Consider the following 15168-nt stretch of genomic DNA (forward strand, 5'->3'; position numbering starts at 1 on the left):
ATAAAACTACATCACCACCTATACATTTTCAGTTTCACAGGTGGTGTCACAGCTACTAAAAATCCAGAAGTGCAAATTTACAGACTTTAGCCAATGAAACATTCGAAATTCCTAAAGTACTGGATTATAAATAAGCACAGAAGCTATAAATCAAAGTCAGTGCGAGAATTTAATTCTCCTCCTCCTATGTAGCAATTTTACCAACACTCGTTAAGTCAACAGACATAGCCAAAACTCAAAGCCATAAACAAACAAGAGAGTAATTTCAAAATTTTACATCATATTATAGACCTACAAGGAAAAAAGTGAGCTTTGCCATTTCTAATACTGTAGAGCACGTAATTGAAAAGTCTATTACTTTTGATAATGATATATGAGGTAATTGAGCCATTTCTCAACACACTACTGCCACAAATTACACCTTAAAACACTTAGTTTTGAGGGTTCTTTCATTTTATATTCACCTTCAAAATAGCAAAAATTTATAGCTTACATTGTGAAATAAAAAGAAAACTGTGAAATATGGTGAAAACTGCCGGATTACAACAGCTTGGATGTTTGTTTTTCACCCTCCGCCAACAGCTGTTTAGCATGGTTAACCCTCACATTACCCAGTGTATTACTACCCCACATTGATTTTTTCCCTCTAATAATGGTATCTGAAGGGCCACATGCCTGTAGTTTCATGAATTTGTACTAAAATGATTGACGTTGAATTCACACTCACGACTGTCTAATTTTTTTGGCTTTATCATTGTTATTCAAGTCATTTATTGGTGGGATTGTGAGACTACCCTGCTCGGTATGAAATTTCTTATTTTATTATTTGTAGAAAAAGATTTTGGGAAATATATCTGTCATTCATCTTCTTTGTTGAGTTTTGCCATAGATCTAATGTTTGTTATTGTTGCTGGTTACTATTGTTGAGTTGAATTTGATGTTCACTGTTGAGCTGACAATACACAAGTCAGTATTTCATCTGCAAGTAAGGATGTCCAAAGGGTTTTCTAGCGAAGAGATCATGGAAATTCTATACAATTCTGATGTCAGTGACAATGAATGGGACATTGATAATGAACAGAATGAATATATGGAACCTCTTGACAAAGACCATATCATAGCATCAGATGAAGCTGATGATGAAATATCAGAAGACACTACACATTCATGTGAACAAGTAGAAGAAGAAGAAGAAGAAGTGGATGATGAAGAAGAAGACGAAGAACTGGAGATTTGTTTGTTTCTAGAAGTGGACTACAGTTTTCTAGTGAACCACCAAAAGGTGGGCATCGTCGACGTCGCAACATTTTGAATGTAACACCTGGCCCAGTGAATGATGGAAAAACAATCAAAACAATAACACAGTAATTTTTATTATTTATCTCACCGGAAATCGTGAGCGTCATTGTAGAAGAAACGAACAGGGAAGCCAAACAAGTAATTTCTTTGTGGAATGCAGCTCATTCTTTGAACAAAATGACAACGGAGAGATATAAATGCAACTGAAGTGTACGCTGTATTAGCAATTCTAATAGGAGCTAGTCGAACTCATGGACATCGCACAAGTACTTCCGATCTGTGAGGACATAATGTTGCCTTTCGGCAACCATTCTTTTCTGCTGCCATGTCAAGAAACCGATTTTTGTGTATACTGAAATTCTTGCAATTTGACAACAGAGATATAAGAACACAGAGAATTGAAGAAACCAAGGACAAGCTACAATCCATCAGGCTAGTGTTCGACAAATTTCGATCAAACTTGTGCAAGAACTTCTATCCTTATGAATACGTGACTATCGATGAACGATTAGCAACGTACCGAGGAAATTGCCCTTTTAGGGTTTAAATGAAGAGAAACCCTGGCAAGTATGGCATTAAAATTTGGGTTTCTGCTGATGTGAAGACATCTTACTTATTATGGATCCCAATTTACACAGGAATAGTGGACAATACTCGGGAAGTGAATCAAGGACAGAGAGTTGTTTTGGATCTGATGGAACCATTTCTGAATAACGATCATGCTGTAACAACTGATAATTTTTTCACCAGTTTTCCATTGGCTGCTGAACTACTAAAACGAAACACGACATTGGTTGGTACCTTGCATTCCAATAAGAGAGAGATTACGAAGGAATTCTTGCCAAATAGAGAGAAGTTCACTCTTCAATATTTGGTTTCACGAATGACTTGACCCTAGTTTCTAATGTTCCAAAGAAGGGAAAGGCAGTAATACTGCTCTCTATTCATCATAATGAGGGACAAGAAAGTGGTGAAGAAAGTGAACACAAACCCGAAATCATACTGCACTACAACAAAACCAAAGGTGCTGTAGATAATGGGGACAAAATGGCAAGAGAATACAGTTGTGTTAGAGGAATGAGGCGGTGGCCACTAAGAATCTTCAAGGGAATGATAGATATTGCAGCACTGAATGCATATATTCTGTACACTCAAAGATTTCCTGAATCGCAGAAGAATAACCGAAGCTGACGTAAACTCTTCACGACTGAACTGACATTTGGACTCAGCAAAGGCAACATGGAAGAAAGAGCCAAAAATATCAACGGTCTTCATAAAGATGTACAAGATGCACTGAAAGCTTGTGGTATTGCAATTCCTACAGCAGTGATCCAAAACCAGTGTTCCAAGTTACCAACGCCACAACAATGTCAAGATTGCAAGAGAAACAAAGATCAGAAAACAAGATTCTGTTGTGTAACGTGCAAGAAACCTGTTTGTAATATACACAGAGAAGAAACTGTTACTGAGAAATGCATGCAGTACAAAATGTACTTGACTGAAAAGTTGAAAAAAGTCTTATGTTATTTTACTGTAGTGACTGTTGAGGTACATAGATTATTAATTTTCTGTTCATTGAGTACTGAATTTAGTGAAAGGTATAAAAATTTTTTTATCCTTTGTATCTGTGATCTGATTAAATACGTCTAATAACCTGAAACGCTGTTTTTAATACTAAATAAACCCATTCAATGGAAATAACTAAATCTGAGAACAAATATTACAATAAAACACAAAACTCTTTTGGGGTAGTCCAAATACCCCACTTGGTAAAATAGAGGTGTGAAAAAGCTTGGTAACGGGAGGGGTAAGTCACACTAACGCAGTGGCTTCTAACAAGCTAACTTAGTGGCTTGTTCCAAAGAATGGCTGATGTGATCGGTGTGACCGCAGCTGCCACTTAGGCTTAATTTGTGTAGTTAAACCTCATACGCACTATACTAATATGCATTAATTTTATTTACAGTAGTTCTGCTTGGAGCCTGTCGACAGAATCCGGAATGTATTGTCTCTCTACCGACTGCAGCTGACATAGGCAACTCCATTTGCTATATGCAGCACCACAATTAACAGGACATGTTCAGTGAACAGTTGTTCATCTTTGTTGCAGTCCTCAATGGTGTTTAATTCATTATGAAGGCAGACAGATTGTTGTAAATGTAACAGATTTCTGGGACAGAAAAACACTGAAATCACAGTAGGTTTAACTTTATTTCATATTCACTTGTATAAATAAGTACTACATATGAAGGAAAACTTGTGTGTATATATGTGCTTTCATAAAACCTGCTGTGTTTACATTACAGCAAGTGATGAGTTCAAAGTGTAAATGGCATGCTCCACTTTGACAACACAACATAATGAACAAGGAAAAGTTTACAAGCAGTGCAGTAGAGGTCACTGCCTTCACATCACCAAAGTATGCTGCACTGCTATTTTCTACAGCGGGAGAACACACACCTTGACATGTTAGATTCTGATGTCTTTCACCGTACTTCACAGTTTTCAATTTAATTCACCATGTTCACCAATGTTCGCTTTTTTCTGGGTGGTCACAAAGGAAAGATCTGTCAAAAACACATGTTTTGATGTATAATTTGTGGTCATAGCATGTTGGCAAATAGCTCAATTATCTTGTACCCAGATGCAAATATCAATTTTTTAACAAGTTTATACCTCTTGCTATGCAACTGTGACTTTTTAAGAACTGATGAAACTCATAACCACAAATTATTGTATAAACATTGTATTGTGTGTTTAATTTCCTTCACTTATACAGATTTTATACAATGTATTGAAGAGGATTACAATTTTTAATCATATATGCTAGTTACATATGTTTTTGCTCGTATTTTTGGGGTTTTAACATTTTCCTCAGTTTTGTGTTTTTAAGTCTGGACTGCCTGAAAACGTAAAACAGGGCTTTCACTGTAGTATCTTGTTCCGCATCAAGTGATATACTGTATTAACGTTTGGTGACAGTAATAAACACTAATGACATTCCTGTGAACATGGATTGTAACAAAGTTAAGTATTTCATCTTGTTCAAATGTAATAAAGTGATCCCATATTTCATGTGTTGTAGTATCATCTCAGCCCCTCCAGAATAAAGGTAAGAACCCGCCACTATACCGACAAGTGTTATTTCATCTGGTACAACAGCAGTGATGTTTGTGCCAACTCAGCACTTACACAATTGGGATCTTTCCACCCAATCTAATGGAAATTTATTGTACAACATGTTTGATGGCAAGCAGACACCTGGCTGCAATTTACTTTAATCATGTCTGTCATTCTTTTCTCATCCCTGTAACATCAGACATGTGCCACTATTAGTAATTTTACATCTATTTATGTTTCCATATTCATCATTAAGTTAAATTTTGTTGATTTTCTTGCAGTTTATTCCTAGAGTGTTTCTTCAACATGATTTCCATCTCTCATCATTTCCTGTTGCTCATTTTTTCCCCTTAATTTGTTGATATCCTTCTTAGCTTGTCTCACTGTTCTTACTTTGTGTATCATCGTTCTCCAACCCAAATTGGCCTAATTTTTTTAAACTTTTGACGGTTGAAGTGCCTCTGGTTCCAAAAAGCTAGCATTTATGTGACTTTTTCCCTTCATTTGTATCTGGTGGCACTTACAAAGTAGGTTTCTTTTACTTGCATTTAATTGTAGCTTAATTACAAAGATCACTTTCCTGATCGATGGTTAGTTAAATTTGAGTACTGGTATAGTGGTCTCACGTTAAACGAACACTTCAGCTCTTCTGAAATGGGAGCAGTACTGTATATTTCAAACTACCAGGAAACATCAGTCAATTCAAGTCACAGAAAAAATATCATATCAACTACATTATTATTTAGCATTCAATGATTTTAGTACCACAATGTTGAACATCGAGCATGCACTGATGTATTAGCTACGCAGAAAAATGTGCTAGAAAACTATATTAAAAATGTAGTAAAAGTATTTGAACTCTGGGGCAGAAACATACAGAATTAAAAGTACAATAAACTATATTAACTTTTGTCACTATTAGGTCCTTCCTCAGGAGGGAAATGTGGATAGGCTGATGTTGGTTAGAAAGGGGGACAAGTCACACAGACACTAGTATGAAAAGAAACTATCTTTTGTGAGGACTGTTTCCCCTCATCCTGAGATCTGAGTGACCTGCCTCTGCTTTTTAACATTCCCCAGCCTATTCCTATTTTCTCATCAGTGAAGGAATTGATAGTTCTGACAGCTATGACAGTTTCCTCCAGCCATACTGAGAATTTTGTCTCCTGAAGATAAGTACTGGCCACCCAACTGTCTCACAATTTTATATTTTATTCCAAGTGAATTTTTCTTTTTTGTACATAAAACATACATTGTTGTCATGCAGTTAGTACTTATCTCAAACAGGCATAATGTTCAAAAGTAGCGCTAATATATATGGTTTACACATAGGTTCATGCTGTACACATTATGGTATTTTTCTACGCATATTACTAATGCCACAATGTTCAATACAAGCTACAATTCCATGTACATACCATTCACTGTCAGTGGAACTGTGAAACTTTCAGAGCCAGCAACATTGTGAGCAACACAAGTATAGTTCCCAGTATGTTTTGAAGTTATTCGTTCTATAACCAGCGATGTCGAATATTCGTCCAGGCGACGGGTTGATATACCATCATCCGAGTTTGTAACAGGTTGCCCATTACGTTCCCAACGGAATGTTATAGGTAGATCTCCTTCAAGTATCTGACAGGAAATTGCTGCTCTCATGCCTTCACGTAAAAGATTTGTCATAGCTTGAATAGGCAAGATCTTTGGTGGCACTGTAACAAAAGAAAACAAAGTTACAAAAATGCTGTTTCCCTAAACAATCTGAATATTTGTGACAGAATCTGAAAGGAATTAATCTCATTTCATACCAAGAACCTGTACTTCAACATCCCTTCGAGCTGTGTGTTTCTGCCTGTTTTGTGCTTGACATGTGTATGTGCCTGCATCTGCCTGCCTTTGGGCATGTTCTATTACTAGGGTACCATTAGGATACACTCTCTGCCTACGATTCATGGGAAGAATATTTCCATCTGAAACAGGTATTATAAATTGCACTTACATGTAAAATTTTTGTTTTAGTAATACATTTTTATAGTTTTTTACCTCTCTCCCAGACAATTGACTCTATAGGATAACCAGCAACAGGGCACTTTATAACCAAATCACTCCCAGCCACAGCAGTTATCTTTGGCATTATTCGTATAAATGGCAAACCTGCAACATACACATTATAGTTGGGTGAAAACACATCACTGACACTTTTTTAAACTATCATCTTCTAATTGCTACAGAATGTACACGTTATGCACATCAGATATCTATACACACAACAAAATTATTACTTCATGGTTGTTTGTTGACTGAAAATGTAAATGCAAGAAAGGAAGTGTAAAAGCCACCAATCTGCAGAATAGCGCTAAGGTTAAAACTGAATTGATAACGTACATGCATGAAGAGCATAACTATTTGTCCTGTTTAAAATAACCATTAGTTATTTGTTAAATGTAGTAAGTTTTTCAGCACATATTTTTAATGCTGTGAAACTTCTGATACAATTTTGCCCCTTTGCTATTTTTTTTATTTCCATAATAACAGGGATGTGCTTGCCAATACAAAATGTGGCATTTGCCAATTAGTTTGTAAATGTTGCTTCTCTTAATGTATCACTAAAACAATGAAAAATCTTTGGTAGAATATAAGCAATAGAAGGACTGAGGGTAACAGCCCAATGCACAGTCGAGGCATTGAGTAGTTATTGGCACGTAGTTAACCCTTTAACCCCAGAGCAGTTAAAGGGTTAAGACTGAAAAGTTGCTAAACTTTTAGACAATGCTCAAGAAGAAGAAGAAGGGGAAGGGGGAGAGGGGGAGAGAGAGAGAGAGAGAGAGGGGGAGAGAGAGAGAGAGAGAGAGAGAGAGAGAGAGAGAGAGAGAGAGAGAGAGCGCAAGCTTGCTAGGTTTCAGATGAACCCTTTAAAGATCTAGAATACACACACCACTAGCTGATCAAAAATATTTGCACACCCCTACACAATGTGGAATTGACCTCTAGATGTCACAAAAAGTGGACTCACCACCAGTATAAAAGGAGGCAGGGAGTACTGTGCTGTCAGTAAAGAAGCAATAACAGTGAAATGGCTCAGTCGGAAAAGTCAGAAACTTCAAAGTTGGACTTATCATTGGATATCATCTGAATAACAGATACATCAAGATGTCCACATCAACTGTTGGTGATATGACTGAGAAGTGGAAACATGAGGGAAAAACCACAGCTAAGCTAAGATTAGGCTAAGATTAGGCAGACCTTGTGTAATGATGGGCAGGGATCATCGAGCATTGCATAGTGTGGGTGTAAAAAAAAAAAATCACATGAAATCAGCAGAATGAATCATGAGTGAGTTCCAAAGTGCTAAAAGCAGTCCAGCAAGTGCAATTACTGTAGGTGTGAGTTCAAAAGAATGGGGTACATGGCTGAGTAGCTCCTCATAAGGCAGACATTTCTATACTTAAGGCTAAGTAGTGCTTGAGATGGGTAAAAAAGAGCAATGCCACTGGACAGTCGATCACTGGTGATCTGGAGTGGTGGATCCTACTATATCCTGTGGCAATCCAATCGATGGTTTGCATTTGGCAAATGCCTAGAGAACATTACTTGTCATCATGTGTAACACCAACAGTGAAGAATAGAGTTGACGGTGTTATGCCGTGGGAGTGTTTCTCGTGGTTAGGGTGTAGTCCCCATATTGTGCTTAAGAAAATGCTAAATGCAGAAGGAGTTGAACTCATTTTACAGCACTGTGTACTGAATACAGTAGAGGGACAGTTCAGAGATAATGATTGTCTTTATTAGCATGAGAAGGCACCCTGTCATAAAGAAGCATCTGCAAGACATTGAACAGTAACATTCGTGAAATGGGCTGGCATGCCCAGTCCTGACCTGAACCCAGTGGAACACTTTACAGACCAGTTACTCTGGATCCCAGTGTTGACATCATAACTATATTCTTCAGTGTCAGCTTCTGAGGAAGACTGGGCTGCAATTCCTCCACAGATGTTCAGACACCTTACTGAAAGCAATCCCAGCAGAGTTCAAGCAATCATAAGGGTGAAGGGTCGACACTTTTGATCAGACAGCGTACATATGCACAAATGTATACATAAGCAAATGCCTGTGTAGCTACATTGTGCTGACTGAACACACCATGTTGGGACTGCAGTTTTGCTGGGATACTGAGGTGAGGGATCGTGTCACATGTGGTGAGTAGAAGAGGAAAGAGTTGGGAAGTGGGAGGAGGGGTTGGGGGGAAGGGTGAGGGGAGCTAGTGGCTAGGAGGGAGGCAGCAGGTGTGCAATATAGAAATGTGGGAGGGACAGGCAGCAGCAGCACAGGACAGGAGTGTGACACATGGGCAGCAGAGGCAATAAATTTTTGCAGTATATAACGATCATGATGTAGACTGTGAGGGGGTGACAGGACAAAGGAAGCAGATGCTGTTGGGTAGAGGGTGTTGGTGCAGATTGCTAGCAAAGACTGAAGCCAGGATGATTCTGGGACTGAAGGACGTGTTGCAAGGAAAGCTCCCTTCTTCATGGTTTGAGCTGGTGCTGTAAGAAAGGATCCAAATGGCACAGGTTGTGAAGCAGTCATTGAACATGAGCAGGTTTGAAACATAGCAAGCTGAAACCTCTCCATCTGCTAATGTTGTACTCTTATCGATAACAATATTTTACTTCCTTTTATGTTACAGCTGTGTCTACTGAACATACCATGTGTATGTTAATTTTGTTGAAATGGGCACAATATTGTACATGCAATATCTCTCATTAATTCATTATTCAAATGGCAATTTCCAACCTGCTGATTATAGTGATATAGTCATATTTGTTTAAAACCATGTTCTTTAAAAGCAATGCATAAATGAAATTACTATAACAGCATCAAATGAGCTAATCATTAGTTTTCAGAGGGTTAGCATGACTCAATAGAAAGTCCTGAACACATGTTTTCCAGTAACTTCCTTTGTGTGCCAAACAACTAAGTAATTTGACTGATATTTATAACCGAAGTTTGAACATACCCAAATTTACTTTTGACATTTGAGCCACTACTCTTGTTTAATCCTCAAAGTCCGCAATAAACTTCTGTTGCCTTAATTTTCCTTAAGCAAATGACACCTTTCAATATTCACTTTAGCCATTACTTACAAATTTGTAGGAATTAACATTATTTCAAATATGACAACTGTACTTGTAAACAGGTAATTCACAGTGGAGGCATAAAAATAGTTCTCTGATATGTTTTACTTTTTAACTAAGCATATATAATGCAGACCAAATTATTGCTGAAACATATTGCTCATCTGCAATAGTAAATTCTTACCTTGCAGTTTTATAAATTAATATGTATCTACTGAAATTGTAAATTACACTTTCACCTGTCTATAAATAACCCTCCCATTCCTCAACAATCTTCAGTCCAGGCTTGGAATCTTAGTGATAAAACCGAGTAGTACCTCACATTCTAATCTTCTAATACATTAGTGTCTGCCTCCATAACTGAGTGGTCAGCACAGTGGAATGTCATGGGAGGGGCTCAGGTTCAATTCCTGGCCAGGTCAGAGATATTCTTAACTGGGGGACTGGCTGTTGTGTTGTCTTCATCATTATTTCATCCTCATCAACATGCAAATTGCCGAAGTGGTGTCACCAGGTGACTGGTCTACTGATGGGAGGCCATAGCAGCATACACACATGCGTTCATGAGACTCCATGCAAGTAACAACCAAGATAACATCTCAATGAAAGTTAGTGACACACATTATGAAAAGTATATCAAAGTTCACAGTTCACAGTTCGCAGTCACCAAACTAATTTATCTGTAAGTGTTTGTGGTCACTTCCATCTCTTTAGGTACTGAAATGTATGGAAGTCAGGCTTCTGTCCAAACTGTTTAAATTAACACTTTCATCTCATTCAGTATCATTGTGAACTTCTTTGGTTGATGTAAATGAGAACTGTGTTTATTGCCTTGTACTTTATTGCTGTATCATTTGACTTGCACCACACTAAATATCTGTGGTGACTTCAGTACAGAACTGTACTTATACGGTTATGTTTTTTATGAACTATGATTAGTGGAAGGATGAGGTCTGTGATATGTGTTGCCACTGAACTGTCACTGATTGTATGGGCAAGTGCATTTTATTTTATATATGGATAGAAGATTTAAGAAAGTCATCATCATTCAGAAAGACAATTTAAAGGTAATACATGTGTGAGCAAGTGAAACTAAAAACAATGGTCTTGCATCTGTTATTGACACTGTGTCAATACCAAAAATGTTTTCACTTTGGAAGTGATCAACTTGTGTTACTGGGAGTACCATTACGTATTGTGCCACCATGTTAGGAAGTATTCCTCTTTTGGTACTGCTAAAAGAATTCATGAACTAAAATGTGACATAGCAAAGACCTGTTTGTTAATAGTGATACTAAGGTTGATGAAGACTGAAAGCAGAGGTACTGTAAAATTAGCCATCAGTGATAGTAAACAGTTTACAATTAAATGGTGTAAGAAAGGTAAAAAAATTAGCGACAGTACAAATAAAAGACTGAGAGATAAATTGTTCACTTGAAATTACAAGAAAAAGTGTACTAAATACTATTAGAAGAGAAAGTTTGATTTTAAGTTGTGCAGATGATGCAAGATAATGTATGAACAGTGCTAAGTTGATGATCAAACAGTGGGAGAATAGGAATTAGCTGGCATCTTTGGGAACAGGTCAGCCAATACAATAACAAGACGGTGACACCACCTTGGACAAAGGAGCAGCTTATGATGAGCAAGTCTGGAGTTTAGATGTAATCACAGCTGCTGAATGGGGCAGTATGACAGGCAAGCAACAGTTGCTGGCAACAATTGCAGCTGATGTGAGAGAGAATTAAAGTCCTCCTGTTGATAAGCATTGTTTATTATTTTATAAATTCGTTATGAATCAGTGAGAGACAGTGACTTGATATTGATAGACTTAAACGTAAATTGTATGAAGAAAATAAAGAGGTATATGGAAAGTCTGGAACTGAGACCCTTAGGTTATTATTATTATTATTATTATTATTATTAGTATTACAGTTAATATCAGATCTCAAAAGTGAACTTAAAAAGAGACATTGGAAATTTAGATTCAAATGTGAATTTGAAAGTGGGAAAAAATACTGAGAACATTAGTGAGATCAAGATTCACACTGATGTTCTGAACAAGAAGATAAAATCTGTGTGAGCTTGTTTAGAAAATGCATTAGAAACAGTGAATAAAGACATGGATGAAAAAAAAATGTTAGTAAAGAATGTGAAGATAAAATTGTAAGATATTGTAATAAGAGGATGGAAGCAGTTGCCGATTCCTGTTAGAAAAACTCTGAAGGGCTATGAAAAATGTGCTCTGAAATAAAAATGAGTCAGAGACACAGGTTGGAAAAAAAAAAAAAACTAACTCAGACTTAAGTAATAGAACAGAAACAGTAAAGCAGAAGTAGAAAATAGATCCATACTGTCTACTAAAGAAAACAAATTGGAGTTTAATGAAACCACAGAGCAATATAAAGTTATGAATGATCTAAATTTTCTGAAACTGAAAACAAAGTTAATTAAGTCCAAAGCATTAATCATGGCATCTGTAATGTGTCTAATCAAAATTTGTTTGTTAACTGTTAGAAATTCAGCCGCTGGGAACCATATGGTAATGTACACCCAACTGATTTTATAAGAAAACACAGTGATTCCCCATCAGCTGGACTGACAAAGAGAAAATGTCTTTCGTTACAGGTTATTTAAGAAGCAATGATTATGGATGGGCAACAGAAGTCACTGACTCTTGTAATTCTTGGGAAAAATTTAAAAATACCCCTTGAACCATGGACCTTACCGTTTGTGGGGAGGCTTGCGTGCCTCGATACAGATAGCCATGCTGTAGGTGCAACCACAATGGAGGGGTATCTGTTGAGAGGCCAGACAAATATGTGGGCAGGGGCAACAATCTGGATGATTGACTGATCTGGCCTTGTAACACTAACCAAAATGGTCTTGCTGTTCTGGTACTGCTAATGGCTGAAAGCAAGGGGAAACTACAGCCGTAATTTTTCCCGAGGGCATGCAGCTTTACTGTATGATTGAATGATGATGGCATCCTCTTGGGTAAAATATTCCGGAGGTAAAATAGTCCCCCATACGGATCTCCGGGTGGGGACTACTCAAGAGGACGTCGTTATCAGGAGAAAGAAAACTGGCGTTCTACGGATCGGAGCGTGGAATGTCAGATCCCTTAATCGGGCAGAGAGGCTAGAAAATTTAAAAAGGGAAATGGGTAGGTTAAAGTTAGATATAGTGGGAATTAGTGAAGTTCAGTGGCAGGAGGAACAAGACTTTTGGTCAGGTGAATACAGGGTTATAAATACAAAATCAAATAGGGGTAATGCAGGAGTAGGTTTAATAATGAATAAAAAAATAGGAGTATGGATAAGCTACTACAAACAGCATAGTGAACACATTATTGTGGCCAAGATAGACACGAAGCCCATGCCTACTACAGTAGTACAAGTTTATATGCCAACTAGCTCTGCAGATGACGAAGAAATTGATGAAATGTATGATGAGATAAAAGAAATTATGCAGGTAGTGAAGGGAGACGAAAATTTAATAGTCATGGGTGACTGGAATTTGAGAGTAGGAAAAGGGAGAGAAGGAAACATAGTAAGTGAATATGGATTGGGGCTAAGAAATGAAAGAGGAAGCTGCCTGGTAGAATTTTGCACAGAGCATAACTTAATAATAGCTAACACTTGGTTCAAGAATCATGAAAGAAGGTTGTATACATGGAAGAAACCTGGAGATACTAGAAGATATCAGATAGGTTATATAACGGTAAGACAGAGATTTAGGAACCAGGTTTTAAATTACAAGACCTTTCCAGGGGCGGATGTGGACTCTAACCACAATCTATTGGTTATGAACTGTAGATTAAAACTGAAGAAACTGCAAAAAGGTGGGAATTTAAGGAGATGGGACTTGGATAAACTGACTAAACCAGAGGTTGTACAGAGTTTCAGGGAGAGCATAAGGGAACAATTGACAGGAATGGGGGAAATAAATACAGAAGAAGAAGAATGGGTAGCTGTGAGGGATGAAGTAGTGAAGGCAGCAGAGGATCAAGTAGGTAAAAAGACGAGGGCTAGTAGAAATCTTTGGGTAACAGGAGAAATATTGAATTTAATTGATGAAAGGAGAAAATATAAAAATGCAGTAAATGAAGCAGGCAACAAGGAATACAAACGTCTCAAAAATGAGATCGACAGGAAGTGCAAAATGGCTAAGCAGGGATGGCTAGAGGACAAATGTAAAGATGGAGAGGCTTATCTCACTAGGGGTAAGATAGATACTGCCTACAGGAAAATTAAAGAGACCTTTGGAGAAAAGAGAACCACTTGTATGAATATCAAGAGCTCAGATGGAAAAACAGTTCTACGCAAAGAAGGGAAAGCAGAAAGGTGGAAGGAGTATGTAGAGGTTCTATACAAGGGCGATGTACTTGAAGACAATATTATGGAAATGGAAGAGGATGTAGATGAAGATGAAATGGGAGATACGATACTGCGTGAAGAGTTTGATAGAGCACTGAAAGAGCTGAGTTGAAACAAGGCCCCAGGAGTAGACAACATTCCATTAGAATTACTGACAGCCTTGGGAGAGCCAGTCCTGACGAAACTCAACCATCTGGTGCGGAAGATGTATGAGACAGGCGAAATACCCTCAGACTTCAAGAAGAATATAATAATTCCAGTCCCAAAGAAAGCAGGTGTTGACAGATGTGAAAATTACGGAACTATCAGTTTAATAAGTCACAGCTGAAAATACTAACGTGAATTCTTTAAAAACGAATGGAAAAACTGATAGAAGCCGACCTCGGGGAAGATCAGTTTGGATTCCGTAGAAATGTTGGAACACATGAGGCAATACTGACCTTACAAATTATCTTAGAAGAAAGACTAAGGAAAGGCAAACCTACGTTTCTAGCATTTGTGGACTTAGAGAAAGCTTTTGGCAATGTTGATTGGAATACTCTCTTTCAAATTCTGAAGGTGGCAGGGGTAAAATACAGGGAGCGAAAGGCTATTTACAATTTGTACAGGACCAGATGGCAGTTATAAGAGTCGAGGGGTATGAAAGGGAAGCAGTGGTTGGGAAGGGAGTGAAACAGGGTTGTAGCCCATCCCCGATGTTATTCAATCTGTATATTGAGCAAGCAGTAAAAGAAACAAAAGAAAAGTTCGGAGTAGGAGTTAAAATCCATGGAGAAGAAATAAAAACTTTGAGGTTCGCTGATGACATTGTAATTCTGTCAGAGACAGCAAAGGACTTGGAAGAGCAGTTGAATGGAATGGACAGTGTCTCGAAAGGAGGGTATAAGATGAACACTTACAAAAGCAAAATGAGGATAATGGAATGTAGTCGAATTAAGTCAGGTGATGCTGAGGGAATTAGATTAGGAAATGAGACACTTAAAGTAGTAAAGGAGTTTTGCTATTTGGGGAGCAAAATAACTGATGATGGTCAAAGTAGAGAGGATATAAAATGTAGACTGGCAATGGCAGGGAAAGCATTTCTGAAGAAGAAAAATTTGTTAATATTGAGTATAGATTTAAATGTTAGGAAGTCATTTCTGAAAGTATTTGTATGCAGTGAGCCATGTATGGAAGTGAAACGTGGACGATAAATAGTTTAGACAAGAAGAGAATAGAAGCTTTCAAAATGTGGTGCT

The 15168-nt window shown here is 37.6% G+C and overlaps 1 protein-coding gene across 1 annotated transcript in view; it reads right to left on the reverse strand.

Moving 5' to 3' along the window:
- LOC126263571 (Down syndrome cell adhesion molecule-like protein Dscam2) overlaps window positions 1–15168 on the reverse strand; it is a 371182-nt gene that overhangs the window by 191413 nt on the left and 164601 nt on the right. The window contains exons 10-12 of the mRNA XM_049960663.1: window positions 6460–6570; window positions 6225–6386; window positions 5838–6128 (exon numbers count right to left, since the gene is read on the reverse strand). Coding sequence (XP_049816620.1) covers window positions 5838–6128; window positions 6225–6386; window positions 6460–6570 — 564 coding nt within the window. The remainder of the gene's footprint in view (window positions 1–5837; window positions 6129–6224; window positions 6387–6459; window positions 6571–15168) is intronic.

This window comes from Schistocerca nitens, chromosome 6, assembly GCF_023898315.1.
Source record: "Schistocerca nitens isolate TAMUIC-IGC-003100 chromosome 6, iqSchNite1.1, whole genome shotgun sequence".
NCBI lineage: Eukaryota > Metazoa > Arthropoda > Insecta > Orthoptera > Acrididae > Schistocerca > Schistocerca nitens.